The 26156-nt window shown below is 39.0% G+C and overlaps 1 protein-coding gene across 2 annotated transcripts in view; it reads left to right on the top strand.

The window, feature by feature from the left end:
- Nucleotides 1-6619: 6619 nt before the first annotated feature.
- The window catches only part of hbp1 (HMG-box transcription factor 1), a 47054-nt gene continuing 27517 nt past the window's right edge, over nucleotides 6620-26156 (top strand). The window contains exons 1-3 of one of the 2 annotated variants that reach the window (XM_059987494.1): nucleotides 6620-6754; nucleotides 15032-15224; nucleotides 24995-25235. In XM_059987494.1, the coding sequence (XP_059843477.1) occupies nucleotides 6740-6754; nucleotides 15032-15224; nucleotides 24995-25235 (449 nt within the window). In that variant the 5' untranslated portion in view covers nucleotides 6620-6739. Of the gene's footprint in view, nucleotides 6755-7196; nucleotides 7220-15031; nucleotides 15225-24994; nucleotides 25236-26156 lie in introns of those variants that run through there. The other variant, XM_059987493.1, reaches the window with a different exon arrangement.

Here is a 26156-nt window from a genome sequence, read left to right as displayed (position 1 = left end):
CTGGTTGGAGTGGAGGGCCAGAGGGGCCTTTACGTACTGTATCTCTGAATAAAATAACCAGCAAAGTACCCCAAAGCCTTGTAAAAGTTCTCTACAAATGTTGCATTCCTAATCCCTTGTAGTAAAAAGGCCATCTGAGCTTTCCTTTTCGTTTGCTTGGCTTTCATTTTTGCTTCCTATATATAATAATCTTTCTCTGCAACATTTATTCAATCTTTTTGCTCTCTACCAAGAGGAAGAAACTCACTCGGTTATGTTGTATATTGTTTCCCACCTTTGCACTCTCCGGGGTGGCCAACCTTTTACATTCCATGCGTCAATTTTTTCATGCACGAGTTCTATATCAACATATCTTTACAAGAATTAAATGGGGGTACAAGAGTTGTATCGCACATCTGTACTCATGAGTGAAAAAATTGATGCATGGAATGTAAAAGGTTAACCTGACTTTATCTCATTGTATCTACTTCACAGATCACTCTTGTATCCAATATACCAATAAACTTGGATGCATTACATTGCCTTTTAATAGCACTGTATTTTTAATTTTCTTTCTGTCATTACCTGAATCAGAAATTAGATATTGTCCTTTCTAGAGATATAATTCACTTGTGACATCAAGACAAAGTAATTTAGGATCCAGAGAGAAACACCTACAACTACGCTCTGAGAGTATCACCTCGACTGGTGGTACACTAATTACCAAGCTCAGCAAATACCTGTACCACAACATCAAGACAATGTAATTTCCATTAATAAATGTATGTTTAATATCTCTCAGGAGAAACCTATCATGAGATGTTAATCACTAAACTGCTATTATGAAGAGAATTTGGGTAATTTTAGATAAACCTGCTCTCATGGGACAATGTTTTACAAAATTAAATCATCTGCAATTTCTTTTGATCTAAAATGGGAGCCTCTTTTGGAGTTTCAATCTGGAAGCAAGTGGTTTTATAAACATTCAAAACATAAAATAGAATTGCTCAGTTTTCATAACTTTAAAAAATATTATTTGGGCAGCCAGTTTTTTCACCAAATTAAAAATTTCAATCTGATGTGATGGTGAACTGCACAAAAACTTATGAAATAATACAATATTGATATTTCTACAAATTGAGTGCCTTGCAAATTCAGAATTTAAAATGATGCTGTCAAATCTTTAATCATTATTAGCTTATGATGAGGCCAGTTAAAGGCTGGACAATAAGTGCAGAAATTGGACTGTGCAACATGCATCCTGAGGAAAATATGTATAGTTGAATGCAGATTGTTTTTTGGAGTCTGAAGGGGAACAAAAAAATTCTCTTCTGTATATTATTTTATTGCTGTATATTACTGTATTGGTCTGTAGTCCCTGTAAGTTTGTGCATCTCAAAAGACTGTCGAACTTGAGTTGTATTTTTAAACTTAAATAAACTAAACACACTCAAAGTGCTGGAGGAACTCAGCAGGTCAGACAGCATCCATGGAAGAGAGTAAACAGTCAACATTTTGGGCCCAGACCCTTCTTCAGGACTGAAAAAGAAAGGGGAAGATGCCAGAATAAAAAGGTGGGAAGAGGGAAATGAGGCTAGCTGGAAGGCGATAGGTGAAATCAGGTGTGTTGGAGAAGAAGGAATCTAATTGGAGAGTAGAGGAAGGGAAGGATGAAGGGGCATGATAGGCATGTAAGAAGTACAAGGTCCAAGTGGGAAAAGGTGGGGGGGAGAGGGATTTATTCACTGGAAGGAGAAATCACCATTTATGCCAACAGGTTGAAGACTAAGAACCCAGACGGAATATTAAAAACAGTACAGGGTTGCTAATAATTTTGATATGCCTGTAGCTCCTTACTCAAGCTCAACACTGAAAATTCCGCAGCTTATTTCCCAAAGTTCTTTCACTTCTGTTGATCTCAGTAAATATATTCTTCCATGGGGAAATCCCGTTTCTTAAAATCATCTGTCTAATCACCAACTTGCATGTTCTTGCAGAACATGTATGTAAAATTGTAACTCTTAACTGCATACATAAATCTCAAGTATTAATATAATTAAGATGTGCAAATTACAATATGTAACATTTAGTTAAGTATTTAAACATAATTAATAAGGCACACCAGCTTGTATTCATGCAACATTCCCTATAAACTACTTAAATGAAAACAGTAATCTATTCATAGCAGATTTTATTAGTTTGCCTTGGTGATGAGATTTTCAATCTGCTAAATCAGAATCAGGTTTATTATTACTAAAGAGTGTCATGAAATTTGTTTTGTGGCAGCAGTGCATAATAGTGATTACTGCAAGTTAGAAGAAATTATATAAAACAAGTAATAATACAAAAAGAGAGCAAAAGGTGTTCATGGATCCATTGTCCATTTGGAAATCTGATGGCAGAAGTAAAGAAGATGCTCCTAAATCATTGACTGTGTGGCTTCAGGCTCCTATAACACTTAACTGATGGTAGCAAAAAGAGGAGGGATATCCTGGATAGTGAGGGGCCCCCAACAGTGGGGAGGCTAATGCCCATGAGTTTACAACCAGCTTTTACCAAACATGTTTCCATATCTGTTGTTTATACACCCAGTTAGAATGCTTTCTATAATATACCTGTAGAAATGTGTTAGGGTCTTTGGTGAGATATCAAATTTCCTAATACTGCAAATTAAATATAGCTCTTTTTCATAAATGCATTAATATGTTGGACCCAAGATAGCTCTTCAGAGATGTTGACACCCAGGAACCTGAAGCTGTTCAGTTTCCACTGCTGACTCCTCGATCAGAACTGCTTTGAGTTCTCCTGATTTTCTCTTCCCAAAGTCCACAATCAATTTTTTGATCTTACTGACATTGAGTGCAAGGTGGTAGTTGTGACACCACTCAACCAGCAGATTTTTCACACACCTGTATACCTACTTGTCACCACCTGAAATTCTACCACCAACAGTTGTGTCATTGGTGAATTTATGGATGGAGTTTGAGCTGTGCCTGGCCACATGGTCATGAGTATGGAGAGGGCAGAGCAGTGGGCTAAGCAGGAATTCTTGAGATGCGCCTGGGCTGCTTGTCAGCGAGGAGGAGATATTTCCAGTCCAGAATGACTGTGGTTTCCTGATGAGGATATCAAGGATCGAGTTGCAGAGGGATGTACAGGGGTGTACATTTTGAAGCTTGATGATTATTACTGAGGTAATGATGATGTCGAATACCGAGCTGTAACCAATAAACAGCAGCCTGACATAGGTATTGCTGTGCCCAGATGGTCCAAGGCCGAGAGGAGAGTCAATGAGATTTCCTTCACTGTAGATCTGCAGTGGGTCCAAGTCTTTGCTCAGGTAGGAGTTAATGCTATTTATAACCTCTCAAAGTTCTTCATAACAGTAAATGTGACATTTGTTGAGGCAACTCGCCCTGCTCATGGGTTTGTTTGATGATGCAGGTGGTAATCTCCAACTGGAGCAGTGAGAGATTGAAGATGTTCGTAAACACTCAAGCCAGCTGGTTGGCACAGGTTTTCAGTGCCATGTGAGGCCTGGTGCCTTGCAAGGGTTCCGACCCCTTGTAAGATGTTCTAATGTCGTCTTTTGATTGAGATATAACAGGGTCACCAGATGCTGCAGGGATTCACACAATATTGTTAATTTGGTACATTCTTATTCCAAGACTTGAGTGTTTCATTTGGAGTGCTAGACTGAATATTTGAAAAAATCACATTAAATTTTGAATTCAGTTAGCTTGGTTGATTGTAGTTCGTCTGAAGCTGATATCTGGTTTAGTGCTCTGAATTAATTAATGACTGCCTTGTATAAGACGGATGTTCAAAACTTTTTTGCACAATTTATGGCCCATGGGAATGGTCAAAATGAATCTCCTGTTCTGAATTGGCCACTGTGTTGGTGGTGAGCCTCCTTCGTAAATTGCTGCGGTTGCTAAGGATCCTTTACATTGCTCTTTGGGCTCCAGGTTTTGACACAAACTATTTTGAATCATGCAAAATAATGTTAATTAAACAAGCTGTTTTATTTTGAAAGTTGTACTGCTTTGAGTGTGTTTGGACCTATATACATTCATGTAATTCAACATGACAGCTCATAGGGCCACAGCGGCTACACTGGTTTTCAGTTTATGAAAATACAATCACTCTATGTACATAAGCTTTCTAACATATTTTAAAATACAGAGTAAATTTTAGTTTCAAAGTACAAAATACAAAGTACACCATATACAACCTTGAGATTAATTATGTTTTATTATTATGTTCTTTATCCTTTTGTGTTTTTTTTCTTGTGGTGCATTAGATCCCGAGAAACAATTATTTTGTTCTTTTTACACTTTTACACAGGAAATGTTATTAAACAAACTTGAATCTTGAAGTGAAGAGTTTCCTGTTTTGCTCATTTGTTTGACACATAGGTAAATGGAAGGTTTTACGAGTAGTTAAAACACAAAAGAGTTGTTTTAAGAAATCTGTCCTCTACCTATTGTTACATGAAATGGGGCTGGTCAATTGTCATCTTCAACATGTTAGTGGATGGTATTTAGACTTGTTACTGACATTGAATGTCAAGTTGAAGAGGTTATTGTAAAAGTTCAAAGTAAATTTTATAAAGTACATATATATCCATTTTCCAGTGGGCATACTCAGCAAATCTATAGAATAGTAACTACAAAAGGATCAGTGAAAGATCAATTGGAGTGCAGAAAACAACAAACAATGCAAATGCAAATATAAATAAATAGCAAAAAATAACAAGTACATGAGATAGTGAGATAGAATCATAGAATGAGGTCACTGGTTGTGGGAATATCTCAATGGATGGGCAAGTGAATGTATTTATCTCCTTTTGTCTGTCATATACTTGTGCAGATATGCAGAGCTTGCATTGATATTTAAAGAATGGAATTTATCACCACCTCTGATTTTACAAAGGAAGCGATGGGGATGATATATCAACTGAAGGTCAACCAAGAAGCTACAGTGATGTCTGACGTTGCATAGATTGGCCTCCAACAACCACAGTCAATGACATTTGTGCAAGGTTTCCTCTGATTTCTACTAATTTCTGTTTTACTCTGTGCTGTTCTCGGTCAAATGCTTTAGTTCATATCAAAGGCAGTCATTTCCAATTCTGAAATCAAATTTTAGTTGTCTATACTTGCTCTTAAGCTACAATGGAATTTGGGACCAAGTCTGGGTATACAGTACATTGAACAGAGCACCTTTGAACACAGCACTGATGGCAGTTGACAATATCTTCATTATTTTGTGCTGATTGTTCTTGATTTTTTTTTAAATTGCCGTCTATAGACAGGACATAAAGCAAATTTCTATGTTGTGAATTGAATGGAGTGCCCGTTCCTGGGCACCGTATGGTGAAGCTAACTGCACTTGTGTTTAAGTCATCCAGGACAGTCACAGAACTCCATTCAATTCACAACATAGAAATTTGCTTTATGTCCTGTCTATTAACGGCAATTTTAAAGTGAAGCCCTGCAAAGTGAAGCTCCCTGTTATGAGCTCTTACCTTCTTCCTACAACCGTTCCAACTAAAATTAATTTCAATTATTTCACTGCAGATTTACAGGATGGACAGTGACACCTGCATATTTTGCAGTCAGTGTTTGACCTGCCAATCTCCTAAAGAACTCAACTAATAGAGTACATGAAGCATGGGCTAAAATACCCAGCACTTGCAGCTCCAACATCCTTGATAGTAGGAATATGAAAACTTTCAAGTTATGTTTTTGAAAATGTGATATTACTCCACTAACCCAGAGTCAATGTCATGGAAAACTGCAATACTGGAGTAATCTAAAATGATGTTATGTCAAAAAATAGCTGTGACATTGTTGAGAGGCCGACTGCTGCTTTCTTTTGTTATACGTATGCCAAAATACGAGAGAACTTTCAGAACAATAGGTGCAGACTTTACGACAAAGGCTTCAAACTAACACTCAGGCACAGATAGAAATCAACACAACTGGTTCAAAGCTCAAAGTAAATTTACCAACAAAATATATATACACTGTCTCCCAACATACAACCCGGAGATTCATTTTCTTGCGGGCATACTCAATACATCTGTAGAATAATAAACATATCAGAATCAATGAAAGACTGGTTGAACGCCCAAGCTGGTGTGAAAAGAAATAAATTAAAATAATACATAAGTGAAAAGGGATCTAGTTTGTTAACGAAGCGTCGGTTAAAATTGATACCTGTTCCCGGCTGGAAGCCCGAGAATAGTTTGTTCGATATAAATATCGAAACGATGAGATAAAGAGTCCGCCTTGACAGTGAGTCCACAGCTTGGGGGAGATTTCAATGATGGGGCGTGAAGTTATCCCCTTTGGCTGAGGGATAGTAGAACCTGGTGCTGTGGGTTCTGAGGCTTCTCTACCTCTTCCTGATGGCAACAGAGAGAAGAGAGCAATAGCACCTTCATCTGGTTACTGTAATTTTTAAAAGAATGCATTTTGGGGGAAGGCGACGGTCAACGAGAATGAAGCCACTCTCAACCGCACTGCTTTCCATCCGGGTACCTAAGACTGCGAGAATCCGAGTTCCAAGAAAACATCTCCCGGCATGCTCCACTACGTATTGTTTATTTTTCAACGTGACGTAACACGGCTTCTTCAATCGGAGCGGCGTTTCCTTTGATTGGCGTGCGCCCGCGCTCCAATCGGCGGGCCGCGTCCTGAAGGTCTGGTGCCGCCCTCGCCACTGTGGGGGTTGGGGGAAGAGAAACTCGGTAATGGCGACGGAGCTGGTGAGTGAAGTCGGGAGGATGTAAACAACGCGCGCTCGGCGCCTGCACCCGGCGCTCTCGGCTCTCCGGCGGCCGTGTGAGGGCCGAGGGGGGGACGGCGGTCGTAGGCGGCGGGGTTTGGAGCGCGGTCGGGGCGGCTAGCGGGGAGTTGTGACGTGTCGCTCATTGTTTATAAGTTTGTTTTTCTTCTGTCGGTGACGTTTCTCCCATTCATTTCGTGACAGCGCCGCGACCCCAGTCCCCCCCGCACCGCTGTCCCAACCCCCCGACAAGTCGTGATGTCCCGGGTGATTTGTTTTTTGTTTTCTTGTGCCTCCTCCTCCCCCAACCTCACGAAGATTTAGAAAGAAATGAATTGAAATAGGTCTCGCGATTGCGGGGTAAATGTTTGGGGCTGTTGGCGACCCCTTGACGGCACCAAACCTTACGCTATGTAATTTCAGTTCTTCTTCTTTAAGTGATCATGTAAGTTAATTGTGGAAGTAAGAAGATAATGTTGGCCTGTTTATGAAACAGTTGTTTATGTCTCGTTACTTTCCGGACTGAAACAATACATAAGATCCCGGAGACGTCTGATGTACTTTATAACGTTATACAAGGAAAAGTATGTTTTTATAGTTTTGTTAAGTTAGTGCGATGGTTGATTTGTTATTAAATTCCCTTGTTACGCAGTTCTGAATGAATGAGCTGACACGCAGGCGCACTGTTCCAGCTCAGGGTGTGTAAGTGTCACATGATGATGTATTTAAAGGCTCTGCGTGTTTGTGAGCAGACTTCAGGCATTTGTTTACTGATTGTAGTTCCCCCCACCCCCCCGGTCACTAATGGTAGATCTTCCTGAAAAGACTAGTGTCGACTTTTGTTTTGCATTTGCTTGAGTCTGTTGTCGTTAATTAATTCTCCAAGCTTCTTCAATTTTTCCCTCTTTCGCTTTCAATCTGTTTGCACTTAGTTTAAGGCAGAGTGACGCAGATCACAAATTGATTTTAAGATATCGAGATTTCGTTTCTAATAAGGTGTTCAAACGAGTCTCAATCAAGGCAGATTTATTGGAAGTCGTTAATTTCCTGACAAATTGAGTCGAGCAAATTTTAAGAGACAGGGTTTTGCAATTTTCTCAATAATAGTAACAAAATGTTACATTCTTAAAAGGGTTAGGTCAGAAAACTACAACTTGGAAATGAACCGAACACTTTCAATACGTAAGTTCTACGTAATTAAAGCGGTAATGAATTACAATGGAAGAGCCGAGTTACCATATTGTTTGTTCAATTAAAATGAATGAATATGAAGAAAGAAAAACGCGCTTATTTAATTTTTGAAAAGTATGTGTAAGATATGGCAGATAGCTACCATTTAGTCCAACTAGTCCTATCTGCTTCCAACATATTTGCAATGTCAGATAGGATAATGGCTCTGAATTTTGTGGTTTCTGAAAGAGTAACATGAGTTGTACATTAAGCTGGCCTGCGGGGAGGATGCAATTTAGAGTGTTGTTTCTCTTACGTAGGACTATCTTGTCGAGAAGCTGGACTGACCGAAATTTTATCAGGTTTTAAAAAAAAACTTGCACTGGGTACAGAGTTCAATATATTTGCAAGAGTTGGATGTAATGAATGGCTTGACTGATATGGAGCTCTGAGGAAAATACCGATTCCCTAATGGCACATTTTCTCTACCGAAAACAGAGTCAAAAAAAAGTACCAGAATTTAAAGAGATGATCTTTGGTTTAATCCATGACAAAATTCCTGGATCTCCAGGGCAGATGAATAGTGAGCATTCTGAATAAATGTGTAGTTCTGTACCATTTGAATGAATAACCTTCATCTCTGGCAGTTGAAACAGAATTGTGTCCAAAAGTGAAATCACTGAGTATCTAAGGACAAAGAGATAATTTAAAGAGCAGTGACTGGCAGTATTCATATAAATTCTAATTAAGAACCAGAATCAGGTTTATTATTGCTATCTTAGATGATATGTAATTTATTGTTTTGCAGAAACATTACAGTGCAAAGATATAATACTATAAATTACAAAATAAACAGTGCAAAAATGAATACTGATATAGTGTTCAGTGACAGTTAAGAAATCTGATGGGGGGTTGGAAGCTATTGCTCAATTGTTGTGCTGGGTCTTCAGGCTCCTGTTTCTCCTCCCTGATGGTATCAATGAAATGAGGTCATGGCCCAGGCAGTGAGAGCCCTTAATTATTGTGATAGAGTTAGTTAAGGCTGTTCTGAGTTTATATCAAAGGAAGCAGAAAAACATGAAGATGTCAGGGATAAAACAACACACTGAAAAGAATAGATGATTGAAATGTCATGTTCTGTAAGACTTTCTTAGGGTGGGATGGAATTGGGGATGCAGTTAACCAATGAACCTGAATAAAGGAGAGGCACAGCATAAAAATCTGCAATTTCACATGGCTACTGTTACTAAAAAGCACTTGTAAGATGAACAACATGCAAACAATAACTTTTTCATCTTGCGCAACAATGACACAGCAATTTTTTAAATAATCTTGTGTCTTCCCAGAGATTTTAATTATATGCATAAGACTAGGAATGTGATCACTATCCAATAAATCTCAAATCATTTTATCCCTGGACTGTTTTTGAACAATAGATGAACTTACTGCGATTTGTGTCATAAGTATATTCTGTATCATGTCATAGGCCCAGTTCCAGAATTACTCCCTGCTGATAGGTTTTCAATTAGGACTACATAACCTATATAAAAGCTATTAAGGGAATTAAGATAATCCTTCTGATGTGCTGGAGAAAATTACATGTGTGAGTGGCTAAACGTAAACACAGGAGATTCTACTGTTTTTGGAAATCTTGAGCAACACACACAAAATACACATGGTGTGTGAATGGTTAAATTGAGTACCAATATAGAACGTACACAATTTTATGCTTGTATACGGTTACCAACTAGCTATTTGTTTTAGAGTTGGCCGAAAAATAAAATATTTGTAGTTCGTGAATCATAGTGTTAAAAATACAAATAGCTTATTAGGGTCACCTGTGTGGGTCGAGAATTGACTAAGCACTTGGTAACTGAAGAGAAATGAAATTTGAGGACTATGATAGAGAGTTTACTGCCACATGATTATAAGCTTGTAACTGTAGTTAAAGCTTATAGCTATCATATAATTATTCTCTGGTTCACCTCATGCCCTTGTATAAGCCCAAAGTACAGGAACAGCTAGCTACTACCAAGGTAGTAAAGAAATGGTCTCCAGAGGCTATCGAGGCCCTGAAGGGCTGCTTTGAGATTACTGACTGGAATAAGCTTTGTGAGGCTGTATGGGGAGGACATTAACAGACTTACTGATTGTAATACCATCAAGGGCTGTTGCTGCTTCCTTAACTACAAACCGTGGGTTACCAGTGATCTAAAGGCTCTTCTCAACCACAAAAAGAGAGCCTGATAGGTCAGGAGACAGGGAGGAATTGGAACCTGTGCAGAGGGAGCTAAAGGAGGAGATCAAGGTGGCTAAAAAGGAATACAGGAGAGAGCAAGTTTGGACAGAGTAGCACACGGGAGGTGTGACGGCCATGAAGAACATCAGTGGCTTCAATCAGCCTAACTGTAGAGCTTTCAAATGCAGTTGTGAATAGGCTAATGAGTTAAACCAATTCTTCAATAGGTTTGGCAATCATCCTCCTATTCAGACCCCCTTCAACATACCAGCCCAGGTGCCAAGGCATCTAGTGCTCCCTCAGCACCAATGCCTCCTCACCTGCTGAACAGAGTCTACTCCTGTTTGGATAAGCCGGGCAGCACTGTGAGGATCATGTTTTTTGATTTCTCAAGTGCCTTCAGTACCATACGTCTCTCGTTGCTGGGGGGGAAAGCTCTGTTCAATGCAGGTTGGCACTTCCATTGTATCCTGGATAATGGACTCCCGACTGGCAGACCACAGTTTGTGCTGCTTCAGAGTTATGTGTCAGACTATAAGAGGTACTGGGGCCCCACAGGGGACTGTATTGGTTCCTGCCCTGTCTACCTAGAACTTTAGACACAACACTGAGTCATGTCATCTGCAGAAATTCTCTGATGACTCAGCAATAGTTGGGTGTATAAAGGGAGGATGGGAGGATGAATACAGGGCCCTGGTGGGGGACTTTGTCAAATGGTGGGAGCTGAATCATCTGCAGCTCAACATCAGTAAGACCAATATACTCTTGAATATGTTAGCAAGAAATACTTTCAGAAGTATTATTAAAATTTGAGAATTATTGCTATCCTATTGCCACACCAATTCAGTTTAAGTTAATTTAAATTGGATTGCATCAGCAACGCAATACTCAAATTCTCCTTCTCAGACTTCTGCATTGCTCGGTACAATATGTAGGATTTTGCAGCACTGTGCAAGAACATATATATATAGCTAGGGTGCCTAAGACTTCTGCACAGTACCGTATTTGTCAACAAGGAGCGGAGAGCGAGTTTGTAAATCTGGCGGGAACAAAAGCTTTTGGGAATGGTGACGGAGTGTCTCAGAAGGTGTGGGACAGGTGACGGGGAAGGAGTGCCAAGGTGGGGGAGGGGTGTTGACATAGGTGCAGACCCACACAGCCTTGAGACAGCAGGCAAAGTAATTTGATTCCAAGCAATTGGTTTAATGATCATTACAGAATGTCTTTTTGGTGGTTCTGACATCCTCCCCTCTCCTTTCCCCTTTTCCCAACCATGATTCCCCTCTCCTTGCGCCCTTTCCACTCTCAGCCCACAAAAGAGACCCATATCAGAATCAGCTTTATCGTCACATATGTTATGAGATTTTTTTTGTAGTAGCTGCACAGTGCAATACATAAAGTCACCACAGTAGTGTGCAAAAGCCTTAGGCAACATAGCTATATATGTGTGTCTAAGACTTTTGCACAGTGCTCTATGTCAGGGTCAATGTTATTTACTGTACAAACATCCCACCCTGCAAAAACTCAGGGAGGTAGCACCCCCGCCTCCCCCCCCCCCCCCCCATTGACCTCCAAAGGTGTATGTAATACTTTGTTTAGTGATTTTGTCTAATCTGTAAACCAGGTTGGGTATATGCAGAAAATGTGACATTAAAATATATACTTATATTATCATGGGGGAGTTTGGCCTCATCACGTAGGATATCAATAGAGTAGCTCCTTAGCACCTAATGAGCTAGTTTAAATAACGTTAGCAATGCTAATGAACGAATGACACCTGTTAAACTCACCTCAACATGTCTTTTACATTTTAACCCATCATGGGCAATAGAAAAGTTAGTTGCAAACAGTGTAGTGAGCAACACTGTCATTATTTTTGAGGTCGACTGGAAAGCCCGCCCACAAAGAAAACTGATAGGTCTACTTAGCACGAAGAGAGACCAATCAGGATGCTTGCTCTCGCTCTCACTCTTCCTCTCTCTTTCAAAAAAATCGATTTCCGGGATATTGTATATAATTTGCATGCGTCAGGGAGCCGCTATCAATATGCGGGAGACTCCCGGAACTTCTGTGAGAGGTGGGATATCTAAATGTATAAAGAGAGCTTTGGTCTGCATTCTATGTTCAATCATCACTTCTGTGCACTCTTTCTCATTATCAAAGCACCAACATGATAACTACGTTGGCAATGGAGTTTTAATTCTTGATGCATTTATATAAATTTGGTTATGTTGCCACATAATTGGGAAGACAAGGTGGCGTGCCACTTGGTCTTGGAACACCTGGACAATAGTTATACCTGTATCAGGCTGCTGTTTATTGATTGCAGCTCGGTGTTCAACAGAAACACCCACAGTTCTAAAGAACAAGCTCCAAAACTAGGCCTCTGTGCCTCTCTCTGCAATTAGATCCTTGACTTCCTCAGCAGGAGACCACAATCTGTGTAGAGCGGAAATGACATCTTCTCCTTGTTGACTGTTAACACTGGCGCATTCCAAAGATGCGTTCTTAGGCCACTGCTCTACCCTCTCTACGCCTAGGTCTCTGTGTAGGCACAGCTCAAATCCCACCTATACATTTACAAAACTATTGTTGGCTGAATTTTAGATGGTAATGAGGAGTCATACAGGAGTTAAATCTGAAGAGTACCTGAGGATTAGCTGGTTGAGTGGTCTCACAGCAGCAATCTTACATTCAACATCATTAAGATCAAGGAATTGATTGTGGGCTTCAGGAAAGGGAAGTTAAGGGAACACACACCAGTCTTCATCGAGGGATCAACAGTGGAAAGAGTGAGCAGTTTCAAGTTCCTAGGTGCTAAGATCTCTGAAAATCTATCCTGGACTCTGGATATTGATGCAATTATATAGAAGGCACACCAGCAGCTTCATTATTTCTATATTTCAATGGAAGTCTAGGGAGATTTGGTATATCAGATTCTAGCAAATTTCTACATATGTACTGTGGAGACTATTCTAACTGGTATGGCATGGAAAAAGCTGAAGAGTTGTAAACTCAGCCAGCTCCATCATGGGCACCTGCCTCCCCAGCATTGAGGATGAACTAGAAAGGTGATTCTTCAAAAAGGTGGATCCCCATCACCCAGGACACACTCCCTTCTCATTGCTGCCATCAAGGAGGAAGTATAGGAGCCTGAAGATACACACTCAATGATTCAGGAACAGCTTCTTCCCCTCTGCTATCAGATATCTGAATGGACAATGAATCCATGAATACTAACTACATCAATATATATTTTTCCTCTTTTAACACAATAAAAAAATCTTGTAATTACAATACAAATTATGTATTTTGATTTACTGCTTCTGCAAAATAATAAATTTCATGATATATGCCAGTGATGTTAAACGTGATTCTGATTTAGGAGTGCTACTACCTCTGAACATCCAAATTCCCAGCTCCGTCTATTAGAAGTTTGTGGTATAGTGCCAGTGTCATTCAAAAAGTGTTGGATGAGCAACATCTTTCAAACTTTCATCTTCATTGGACACTTAAAGCCCAAAAGGCAGAACTTCCCACTAGACAATGTTAGAAATGGAAGGTTATCAATTTGAAATGAAAACCAACTTTATCTGACCTGAGGACTTACTGCAATTTTTTAATATATCAAAAATAATTTAGTTTGTAAAATTTTGCTCTGATAGTCTTGTTACATCCTGAGTTTCATATTTATTAAAATACTACAGTTTCTAATGCTTAGTAGTACTGTTAACTTAGTTTCCTTCCATTCACTATCCCTTGAATGGTCATGGTATTTGAAGACATTTTTGTTCCTCTAAGTGTTCAGCTTGAGCTTTGTTTTCCTTTTATTTGGATGATGTTATCAGCAAGGTTACCTTTAAATGCCAGAAAATAAGTTGGGTGAAACTGTTTAATTAAGTACTAAGGTCATGAAACCCAGAGTCATAATAGTACAAAGATTTACTATATGGAAAAGCTATTAATTTTGAAGAATTTTGATGATATTTTTAAGGATTCATTGTAAGAGTATTTAGTAATGTATTTAAATAAAAGGCTGTTTCATTAAGAACCTGCAAAATAATATAACTGGCTGATATTTACCAGGCATCTCTTTGAACTAATTCCAATATGTCATTCCTTTTATACCATGCTGAGTAAAATGGCATGAAAAGGGTTAAAGAAAATTTGTAAGGTAGGGAAGGTAGTTATTTTCAATTTGTCATATCAAAGCGTATAAAATCAGTCATCTAGCAAACTTTCACCTTTGTCTGTTGGGCTCTCATTTTTTAGTAGGAGTCTTTAGTATGAGAAAGATAAGAAAGCAATGTATAAACTTACCCGAACATTGTTCTGTTAAGGTAATAGCTTGTATGAATCTAAATTAACTGTGCATATGTGTATATGAGGGACAATAGAATAAAACAGTATTATTTTCTTTTGTATTATGTTTGCATTTTTGTTATTTTTGGATGTTCAGTGAGGAAAATAATGGTAAGAAGGTTTGATAACAGTATTATAATTTTTTGTCAGCATATTCCACTGTAGATACATAAGGGAATAACAATTTATTATAGAAAAAGTAAAGATAGAATGTATGACATCAGAATGGCACTGATTTTTTCTCATATTTGCCCAATTAAATGCATCATCACATGAATATTCTGCTTGTTTTTGACTCAATTTGTGTAGTAATAGGAAGTTAGCATGTAAAAATAGGTAAATGATGAATAATCTTGAAAAATGCAAAATAAATTATGCTATGATGCTAATTTTTAATTGAAGTCAGTTTTGTGTAAATGTTTTTATGGAGTTAGTGATCTTTAATCCAGATATTTCATATGCATTGTTGTATTTTTTTTGTTCAAGTCAGCTGAAGTCCAATGGCATAACATGGTGTGGGATATGAAAACGAAATGTACACCTAACAGAGTGCAGAAAGTTCAGTTTGTAGTGGACAAGAACCCTTCTGGGATGGATGATTCATTTGAGTTATTAAAATGTAATGAAGATTTACCATCATCACCTGGAAATGCAAACAATGATCAAACAATGGAATATGGTAAGCTGTTATTTTTTAACTTAAGTTTATCATACCTTTACAATATTTTAGGGTACTTTGTCAAAAGTGTAAAATTGATAAAATATATAAAAAAAACTTAAAATTAAGAAGTAGCATTGAGTAACAGTATCATGTTACATTTTGAAAAAATCTGTAACTTTGAGTTCACACAGTGAATTTTGTGTAATCAAATACATTTGTTTTGGTGACTTTTTCCTCATGTGGAGAACGCCTGACTCAGTGAAGTTTCTATCCTTTTAGTTAGCTGTTTTGTTGTATTATTTAAAAATCTAATTAGGCATATCAAATGGGAGACTTGAGGCTTATGCAAATCTGAAGATAGCTAGAAATTGGAAAGCATTAAAATATAAGAAATGGAAAATGGATGGTAAATGGAATTTTTATTTTCACCCTTCATCATCTCCCCTGTTACAGCCCTTAAATCTGCGCAACGTTGAAACAAAAGTGGGTCTGGTGAGGGGCATTCAGACAGTTAAAGAGAAAGGACAAATCAGTAGTGTAGGCGACAAAATAGGTAATGATAGCAAGAGTCAGTTAAGGAGGGACAATGCATAGAAACAAAATAATATACATCAGAGATCAGTGGTAGAAAAACAAAATTAAAGTTTTGAATAATTAAATAATTAAGTTGTGATCTCTTGGCCATTATAGAGATTCGATTGCAAAGGTTGGAAATGATATACCAGGGTATTTAATTTAACGAGGAGATAGGCAAAATGGGAAAGTATGTGAAGCAACCATAACAAGACAATTAAGCTAAAAGCAACAGAGAGGTGGGATCTTGTCATGAAAAATAAAGGATTTGATAAAGGAAAACAAAGCACTTCAAAAGAAAGGTAAGGTAGAGGAGGTAAAAGAAAAGTGTAATAAGAGTGTAAGAGCTCTGAATTGGAGAAGGTTTTGGGAAGTTAAAGGGCATTTTTGGAAGGAAAGAACTACTTTGGAAATTAAATATTTAATGTATGTCTGCAAGGAAGAAGACACTGGTTGCTTATGTACTGTATTATGGGATTACCGATTATAGGGTGAATAAGGAATTCAAAGAAGTTAACACTTAATTAAAAAAAAAGTCAATATTGGAGAAGGTAAATGGGATTGTCCAGTGATAAATCCCCAGAATCTGATCACCCTGAATCTTAGGACTTTGAAAGAAATGGCTCTAACAATTGCAGATGCAGTGGTTGTCATCTTCTTAAAGTGCATTGATTTCAGTACAATTCTTCTGCACTTGCAATCTGTGAATGGACTTCTGCTGTATTAGAAAAGGAAAAGAAAAAACAAGGAACAGAGAACCAGTTTCTGAATTTCAGTGATAAAGAAAATGCTGAAATCCTTTATTGAGGATGTGGTGACAAGATAAGGATGAGACAGAGTCAGATGGCTAGGGAAATCATGTTTTATAAATCTTTTAAAGTTTCATGATGTAGTTAGGAACAGCAGTTAGAGCAGTTGATGAGCTATATTTGACACTCAGAGGATCATTGATATGATGTCATGTGAGATTATAAAGTAAAAATACAGCATACTGCATTGGGGTAATAAACCATCTTGGACTGAGGATTGCTTAATCAAAAATCAAAGGTAGGAGTCATTTTTGTGTTTGGAATCTGTGACTAATAGGGTGTTGCTGGGATCCATTTAATCACAATCTAAACCAATGATTAGGCAAGGGAACAAAATAATTTTTTTTCCAAATTTGTTGATAAAATAATGGAGGGAAAATAATTAGGGGAATGGGATTGATAGGACTCAGAGTAGATAGAGACTCAGTGGGCTGAATGGCTTCATATCATGGAAAATATGAGTATTTATTTATGAGTTATAAAGCTGACATTGTGGGCCGGAAAGAGATTGCAGAGGCCTTGGACAATATAGACAGATTAAATGAACGATCAAAAATATAACACATGGAAAATAACTTGGAAGTCACCTACTTTGGTAGAAAAATGGATAGTTTTTAAATAGTGTGTGATTGAAAGATGTTGATATTCAGAAGGAGCTGAGTGTTCTTTACAAGAATCATTGAAAGTTAATATAGTGCTAGGCAGATAAATGGCATGTAGGCTTTTCTCCAATGTAATTGGAGCCCAAGGATAAAGATATTTATACAGGACGCTGGTAAGATTGTATCTTGAATGTTATGCACAGGTCTGGTCTTCCTACTTAAGGAAGAATATATTAGCATTAATGCATCAGTCTTCCATTTGATTAGTTCCTGGATTGGTAGGATTCTTGATTTAGCAAACATGGTTCATACTTTGAAATGTAGAAAAACGGGAAAAAATCTCAATGAAATATACAAAATGATTATAGAACTTGACAGGGCTTATGTATTGTTTTTATGTCTCTAAATTTGGGGTGTATGGAATTGGGTCTCCAGTAATAGGAACGTAGTTTGCAGACAATCATTTGAACTCTGCATTGCTGGGTCTTGTGTGACATGAAAGTAGTGCCATTCTCTTAACTGGGAAGATATTTAATCCAAGGTTATCATAAAATATAAAGTTAACCTCATTGTCTTTGTAAGTGCTTTTCTGCTTTTTGATATTCAGCCATCATTTCTAGCAAGTGGGAGGATTATATGTGTTGAGACCATCCAAACAAATGTATCTTCTGCTTCCTCCCTCACCACATTTATGCTTGTCTGTTTGAAGGCAGCTTCCAAAGCAAATCCTGTTTTTTGGCTTTAATTCAGTTAATCTCTTGCTGAAACCTATATCATGCCCTTGTGATCTCTAAATAAGACTTAATGTAGCCATCCTTCATTGTTAAACTCTCTTAAGTATGATGTCCTAATTGCCTGCCTCTCTGGTCCTAATTGATACCCTTTGCTGATCTTTGGTTCCCCAATTCTTGCAAGTCTCTCTTATGATCTCATGCCTTGCTTTTTAATAAACTGAGCAAAGCAAAAGGTCCATCAAGATATTTGCATTCCTATCAATTATTGCTACTTTATCATTCCCTAATTTAGTAATTCCACTAATGACAGCCATTTCTTAGCTCTCAAGCCCCAGAACTACATAACTTTCAATCCATTGCTTTTGCCTTTCTTCTTCCTTCAAGTTTCTACCTAAGCCTACTTATTTGATCTGGCTTTTGCTCATTTGTCAACTTCTCCTTAAATGAATTAATGTAATTATTTTAAAATAACTTTTCTGTGAAAGATCTGATTGCATGTTGTACGAAGTACACTAGCATAAATTTTATTGTTAACTGAATAGAAAGAGAATTTAAAATTTGGCTACATCTTGTTGCCTAGTGCATCAGAATTGCATTGCAGTAGGTCAGTGACTATTTTGGGGTTTGAGCCATAGTGTGAGGTTTCCAATTTCAATTGAAGTTCTCTTTTGAGGAAAGGTTGAGAAGATCTGTGGCTGGAAAGGATTGGGGAGGGATGCGAGGCTCGTGAATTGGATTGGAATTCAGCATTCGTGGTTGCTGTTGGGTTTTGGAACAGTAATAGGCAGTGGCATATTAATGTGAGGTAGGGAAATTGGATGCTGGGCAATTATTGCAGTGTTGGGATTATCAGTCTCGGGGAAGTGATTATGAGGTGAGGCAGAGTGTTTTAGTTGGAAGGGCAGGGAAATTAGAGGTTTAAGGTTGTTTGTGGTGTGAGCGTGGGTGGAGGTGTTGGAGGCCTTAAATGTTGCAGGATAATTGGGAGAATAGAGGAAGATGGGTTGTTGTGGGCATGATACTGGAACTGACAAAAAAGTAGGGAAGTATGTCTGGATGTGCTGTAGGTTGTGGATTAAGAAGCAGATCATGAGAAGTGGTTGAGGCGGTCATTTTAACGTGGGTCGTTGGGCAAGGGTGGTCTTGAGGAAGTAGCTAAGTAATTACTTTGTGTTCTGGCCTCTCAGTTTGGAATTCTGGTTTTATGACTATGTTGTTTTGGGAATGTACAGTTATGGTCACCCTAAAAGCAAAGTATTTCTCACAAAGTTACAAGGAGTGTTGCATGTAGAATGAAGTCAGCATATGAATCTATGGTTTGGTAATTGCATCAAAGTCTCGTTATTTTTCTTATAGAGGAATCACCAAATCAAATTTTCTGAGTGTGAAGAAACAATCTTGAAGTAGTTGCTAGCTGGAAGTTCACTGAAGTAAATTGTTTTTTTTTAATGAAATGTATTTTGCTGAATAAGCATTGTAGAATTAAATTTTAAGATGTATGAATTTGCTATCTAAATTGCACTAGTGGAATCCATTTTCACGCTTGCTTCTAAATCTTATTATCTGAAAACTGCCTAACATTTAATTTGTGATAAACCCAGAGTGTTTCATTTTGACAAAGCTTGAAATTTTCATTATTGTGCTGAATTAAGAACTAACTGCTGAACATTGATGGAATTTCATATCTTTCTCTAAATGTAAATTCATTCCTTTAGCAAATTTGCGGTTCCAGCAAGCAGGAGAGTGGTTTACCCCTTTAAGTAATATATTTCTATGTAATGTATCATAGACTATTTAAAATGTCTGATATTTCAATTAATTTGGTATCTCATTGAAGGTTATTTGGTTATAAATAGAGGACTATGTGGATGTTCTCAAAATCTAAAGTTGGTACTCAAGCTGTGAGCTGATCAGGGATTTTAGCTAACTTTTTTGTTGATTTTCGAAGAGAATATATTTGATTTTCATCGTGAAGTTGTTATGAGTATTTCAAATAGTTGAACAGTACTTTGAGACATTAGTTTATAACTTTACATTATTAGTTTTCATTTTTCCTGATGGGTAAGCTGCATGTGGAAGTCATCTCATTCCGGAGCTCATTAATCATTTTTGATTGTAACCAAAGTGAGAATAAGTGCTTTGGGTTGGCAGCTAACACCCAGAATAGTCTAATTAAAGCAAAGTAGATCAATGTGGTGAGGGTGGGGCAGGGGAGGGGGAAGTGGTAATGAAACACTGTTGTAAATTACAACTGCATATCCTCAGTGGAAAGATTTTTTAAACTAAAAGCTTTTGTTACATGCAGTTCAAACAGTTCTGTTTATTATCAGAGAAGGTATACAGTGTACAACCTGAAATACCTGGAATTCGCAAACATTCATGATAAACAGAAGTACCCTAAAAGAAAAATGTTAGACCCCCAAAGTACCCCAGCCCTCCCCTGCGCAAGCAGCAGCAAGCATCGCCCTCACCCACTGCCCGTTTTAGCAAAAAGTCAGCATCCTTCGCCCACCAAGCAACAACAAAGCACCCAAAGGAAACCATAATCTGCAGTCAACAAAGTCTGTTGTTGACTCTACAGTTTGACATGCCACAGGCTCTCACTTTCATTAATAAGGGTCAGAGAGATATCGCCCATTTTCACAGTGAAAGGGGAGACTGACAGTCGCTGTTATGGTATTACAGTTTGCCATGTCGCTTTTGCAAACATCTGCCGCAGTGAAATCCTGATGTTCCATCTCCTGTGACACCTTATTTGGCGACATCGGCCTGAAATCAATCATCCAAAGGGCAACACAGGGCCGCCCCCCAGAGGCGTCTTTCAAGCCATGCCTAGAGAATGTCGGAACATGGTCAGCTAAGCAGCTCCAGGGACGGAAACTCATCCACTGCAAAAACAAAACCCCGTTTGAATGCCACTTGCAGATCAGGACCTCGACAGCAACTGCCTTGAAATGGAAAGAAAGAGACATTAAAGAGAGGAATTAAGCTGATTTTTGTAGATGAGCTTAAAGAGGCTGCGACTTGGTGCCGTCTTAATGATTTGCTGGAGTTTAATATGAAGTTTTCGTGCAGTCATGTAATATTCAAGGTGAAAAAAATAATAACAGAATTTCAATAGTTTCCATAAACTAATGATCCAGAGCAGATTCAAAACCCAGATTTCCAACCCAAATTGGAAAACGCGGGTTCCAGTGACCTTGGACATCTCCAAAGTACTGATTGCGTAACCTTCTACTCTGACTCCAGCTTTGACCTCTAGGCCAGGTCTTCACTCTCTGCTGCTGGAACTCCCATCTTCCCTTCCCCCACCATCACTCCGCAATCCAGTCTCTCTCAGGTCCCATCACCAGCTCTTGGATCCTCGGAGACTCCATCTTCCTCTTACCCCACCATCCCTGAACACCAAAAACCTCCATTCCCTCCTCTAGTCCCAGCTCTCTTCCATGCCGGGTCTTCACCATTCCCTCTAATCTTCCCCTCTCTGAGGCAGAGCGTTCTGTCCTCAGTAAGGGCTTCACCTTTGTCCCCCTGCGTCCACATCTCAGAGGACTCTGCGCCTGCCATGACACCGAGCTTTTCTTCTGCTGCCCCTGTCTCCGAGCCTACTTCTTTGGCAAGGAATCTCTACCCTGTACTGATGACCCCCTTTTCCTATCTTCAACCCTCCGCCAGTTGCTGGACACTCTGCCCTAGTCTTCTGCCTGTCCTAGACCTTTTCATTGTCAACTGCTGATGGAACATCAACCATCTTGACTTCAACACTCCTCGCTGCAATTCCAACCTCATCCCTTCTGAAGTCTCTGCTTGCCACTCCCTCTGCACTAACGATAATCTCATCATCAAATTTGCAGTTAAAGGGGGTGCTGTAGTAGTCTGGCAGACTGACCTTTACCTTGCTGAGGATCAGCGACAACTGTCAAGACACGTCTTTCTTGCCCCTCGAACAGGATCCCAATAAGGAGCACCAGGCCATTGTCCCCCACACCATCACTGACCTTATTTGCTCTGGGCATCTCCCATCCACTGCTACAAACCTCATAGTTCCTGCACCCCACACATCCCTTTTCTCTCTCCTACCCAAGATCCACTAGCCCATTTGTCCAGGTAGACCCATTTTTCAGCTTGATCCTGCCCTGCTGAACTCATATCTGCATACCTGTCTTATCCCCAGTTTCATCCTTTCCTACCTTCATCCATGACATTTCACATGCTCTGGATCTTTTTAATAATTTCAAGTTCCCTGGCCCCCCACTATATCTATATGCTATTAAAACTCTCATGCTCTGTCTGTCTGTCTGTCTCTTTGTGACCTCCAGTGCAAACGGTGCATTACAGTGACACTTTTTTTGGCTAAATCAAATTAAAATGCGCTAACTTACAGAATTTAGGCAAAGTTCAGGGTTATATATTTGTATAAAATTGCTCATTTGCCAAAATCAACAGGCCCGCTTTCACCCAAGAGCCGATCCACCATCATGGAAATCGGGACGCGACACCAGGACGCATGCTTACGGCCAGCCTCAGCAGCGATACCAAGTGGAGCAAAAGGGCAGGGCAGCTCTATTTTGATTCTCTCAAAGGGTGCCCCAATGGGTCACCCTGTTGTCTAGTTTTCACTATGGATGTCCAGTCCCTATACACCATCATCCCCCACCAGGAAGGCCTCACAGCTCTCTTGTTTCTTTCTGGACACCAGAACCAGCCAGTTCCCCTCCACCACCATTCTCCTCTGTCTAGTGGAATTTGTCCTCACTCTTAATAATTTCTCCTTTGGTTCCTCCCACTTCCTTCAAACAAAAGGTGTTGCCGTTGGCACTCGCATGGGTCCCAGAAAAGCCTGCCTTTTTGTAGGATATGTGGAACAGTCTATGTTCCAAGCCTACACTGGTGTCCATCCCACACTTTTCTATGCTACATCAACTGCATTAGTGCTGCTTTCTGCACCCATGCCTAGCTTGTCAACTTAGTCAACTGTGACTCTAACCTGCCCTCAAATTGACCTGGTCCATTTCCGACACCTCCTTCCCCTTTCTCGATCTCACTGTCTCTGAAGACAGCTTATTTATCGATGTCTATTATAAACCCATGGACTCTCACAGCTACCTGCACTATACCTCTTCCCACCCTGTTGCTTGTAAAAACTCCAACCCCTTCTCTCAATTCCTTTGTCTGTGCTGCATTTGCTCTCACAATGAGGCTTTTCATTCTAGAACAAAGGCGATGCCCTCCTTTTTCAAAGAAAAGGGCTTCCCTTCTTCCACCATCAGCTGCCCTCAATTGCATCTCTTCCATTTCACAAACGTCTGCTCCTACCCCCTCCTCCCGCCACCTTACCAGGGATAGACCCCACCAACCTCCGCGCCCAGCACATAATTCTCCGGTACTTCCGCCATCTCCAACGGGATCCCACCATCAACCACATTTTTCACGTCCCCCCAGTTGCTGCTTTCTGCAGGGATTGCTCCCTGTGAAACTCCCTTGTCCATTCGTCCCTCCCCACTGATCTCTCTCCTGGCACTAAGAAAATGTGCAGATGCTGGAAATCCAAGCAACACACACAAAATACTGGAAGAACTTAGCAGGCCAGGCAGCATCCATGGAAAAGAGTACAGTCGATGTATCGGGCTAAGCTGAACCTCCAGCAATTATGTGTATTCCCTCCTGGCTCTTATCCTTGTAAGTGGATCAAATGCTACACCTAACCCTACACCTTCTCCTTCACTACCATTGAGGGTCCCAAACCGTCCTTCCAGGTGAGGCACCATTAAGCCTGTGAGTCTGTATTGAAAGATTGCAGTGCCATTCACAGGAGCATTTTCAAGGAAATGCTAATATTTCCCATTGCAACAAAGGGAGGAAGAAGGCCATGGAATAATTCAAAAAGAGAGATGAGAATTTGAAAATTGCTTTACCCTAGGCCACTGTACATTAGAAATCACAGGTTATGAAGAAATAGGCCTTGAGTAGGGGAACTAGTGTACAGCGGCAAGTAAGGAAAAATTGAGTGAACTAGAGTTAAGAATTTTACATTGCTTCCTGTTCCACAAGTGACTGCAGATGCTGGAATCTGGAGAAACAAATGATTTGCTGGAGGAACTCATTGGGCCAAGCAGCATCTGTGGGGCGAGGAATTGTTGATGTTTTGGGTCTAAACCCTTCATTAACAGATTATTGTTCCTGTTAATGAAAGTTGTATGATGGAAAGTAGATCAATACTTCATTCAAAGAGATATTTAGAGATAATAAAGAATCTTAGCAGTTGCTGGGCAAAGACAGGGGCAACCACAAACAATGCTGCAGATACAGAAGTGGATAGTTTTTCTAATAAATGAGAAATTAAGGCCAGAAGCACAAATATAAGCTGAAGGATTCTATATGAACATTTTGTTCAATCTTAGAATTGCCAGAGGAAAGTGAGGGTCATGGGCTAGAGAGGTTTGTGGCAAAGATGAAAGGTGATGGCTTTTGTTTTCCTAGATTTTCAACTGGCATTCTATAATTAATTATTATCAATGTTTATAGCTAATGCGTGGTATTTCCGATATCAAGGTTTAAATTTGTTGCGTAATTCACAGTTAATTATAGTCTATTATAGGCTATTTATTGAATAAGTAGGATTGCTTTGAAATCACTGTGAAGGATAGGTTTTATGATATTTCCCTGTATGTTTATGAAAAATAATACAATCTTTCTCCAGATTTGTCTTTAATTATAATAGTGCTATTGATTTATAAGTCTGCATATGAATGAGAGAAGGCCAGTTTTCTCTGTATGCTTGGTGGATGAACTGGATGTTCTGTCAGAAAGTTTTGCTTGCAGGAAACAAGAGAATTGTGGTTCTAATTCTGCAGTCTTATCTCTGAGCTTTGCTTTCTGTGAGTGCAAGAGATGGAGCTATCTTTATCAGCTAGGCAATAAACTATTTTGATGGATAATCTTTATTCAAATTAATCCTAACACTGCAGTCTCTTAACTTTGGTCGTGGTCTAGAAACATTAGTTATTTTGTAGATCATCTGATCATGAACTAAATGCATTTTGAGTTTTTGAATGTTCCTTGTTTTCTAGATGATCTTCCAGAATTAAAAGCTGTAGAGACAGACAGAACCATACCTGCAACCTTCCAACTTAGCAGTGGAGTGTCTCATCAAGAATACCTGAGGTCTACTCGAACTATGTGTGCCTCTCAATCACCTGATAGTGCCTTGTCACCCTTCACCAGTGATTCTGGTGTGAATTGGCTGACTGAACTAGCTAATATAGCCACTAGTCCACAAAGTCCTCTCATGCAGTGCACATTTTACAACAGGTTTGTGTAAATGCAATTTCAGTCAGAGGAAGAAACTTGTAATGATTTAAAATGTATGAATATTGTTCTTGAATATAATTGGCAACTCTTCATTAAAGTGCATATTTTCAGCGTCTGCAGTTTTCACTTCATTATTTTAGAAGGATGTGGACATTGTAAATGGCACTATTCAAAGCATTTTACTGTAGTTATTTTATATTGCAACTACTGTTTTTCCATGCTCTCAGCACTATTTATTCCTGTGGAGGGCTTTTTAACCTGGTCTTTCTGTCAATGCTTCATGAAATTTGTATTTGGTTGCAATTTATGATCATTTTAGAACAATGATTTTAGTTTGGAGTTTTTTTAATCTCAAGATAATCTGTATGTTTTTACATTTCCCATTTGGGTTAAGCTTTTAAAATTTATATATGAGCATTCATTTTACTGAGTTTACATTTTTATTAACAGGACAAGTAAATAACCAGTATGTCATGAGATAATCCTTTTCCTCATGGTAATCATGGTGTGAAGGTTTTTTTGTTAAGGTTGTAAGGATTTTCTGATACTGATTTTCAAGTGATCATGAGCCCAGAGTATTAAGCATTGCATTTTGTACACTTTGTCAAAATCACGCACTGACCAGAAAGATAGGTGGTATGTGCCAGCCTTAACTTTTTTTGAATGCCTAAGTGTCATCCCCTGTTCTGATAATAAGTATAAATATTCATTAAAAACTGTTTTTGTAATGGAGAATAAAAGCTATTAATTTTAAGTTATAGTAGACCCCATGCATTATTGCATTTGATCACATTTGGGGTTTGGAGATGAGGGCTAGTCAGATATATTTTGTTCTGGCTAAGTAAAAGCAAATCTTAGGATATAGTGATCATGTGTGGTTCTTTTAAGCATCCAGTTACTTTTGATTTTTAGTTATTATTG

The sequence above is a fragment of the Hypanus sabinus genome, chromosome 13 (genome assembly GCF_030144855.1).
Source record: "Hypanus sabinus isolate sHypSab1 chromosome 13, sHypSab1.hap1, whole genome shotgun sequence".
Taxonomy (NCBI): domain Eukaryota; kingdom Metazoa; phylum Chordata; class Chondrichthyes; order Myliobatiformes; family Dasyatidae; genus Hypanus; species Hypanus sabinus.
This window is presented reverse-complemented; position numbering and strand designations above follow the sequence as displayed.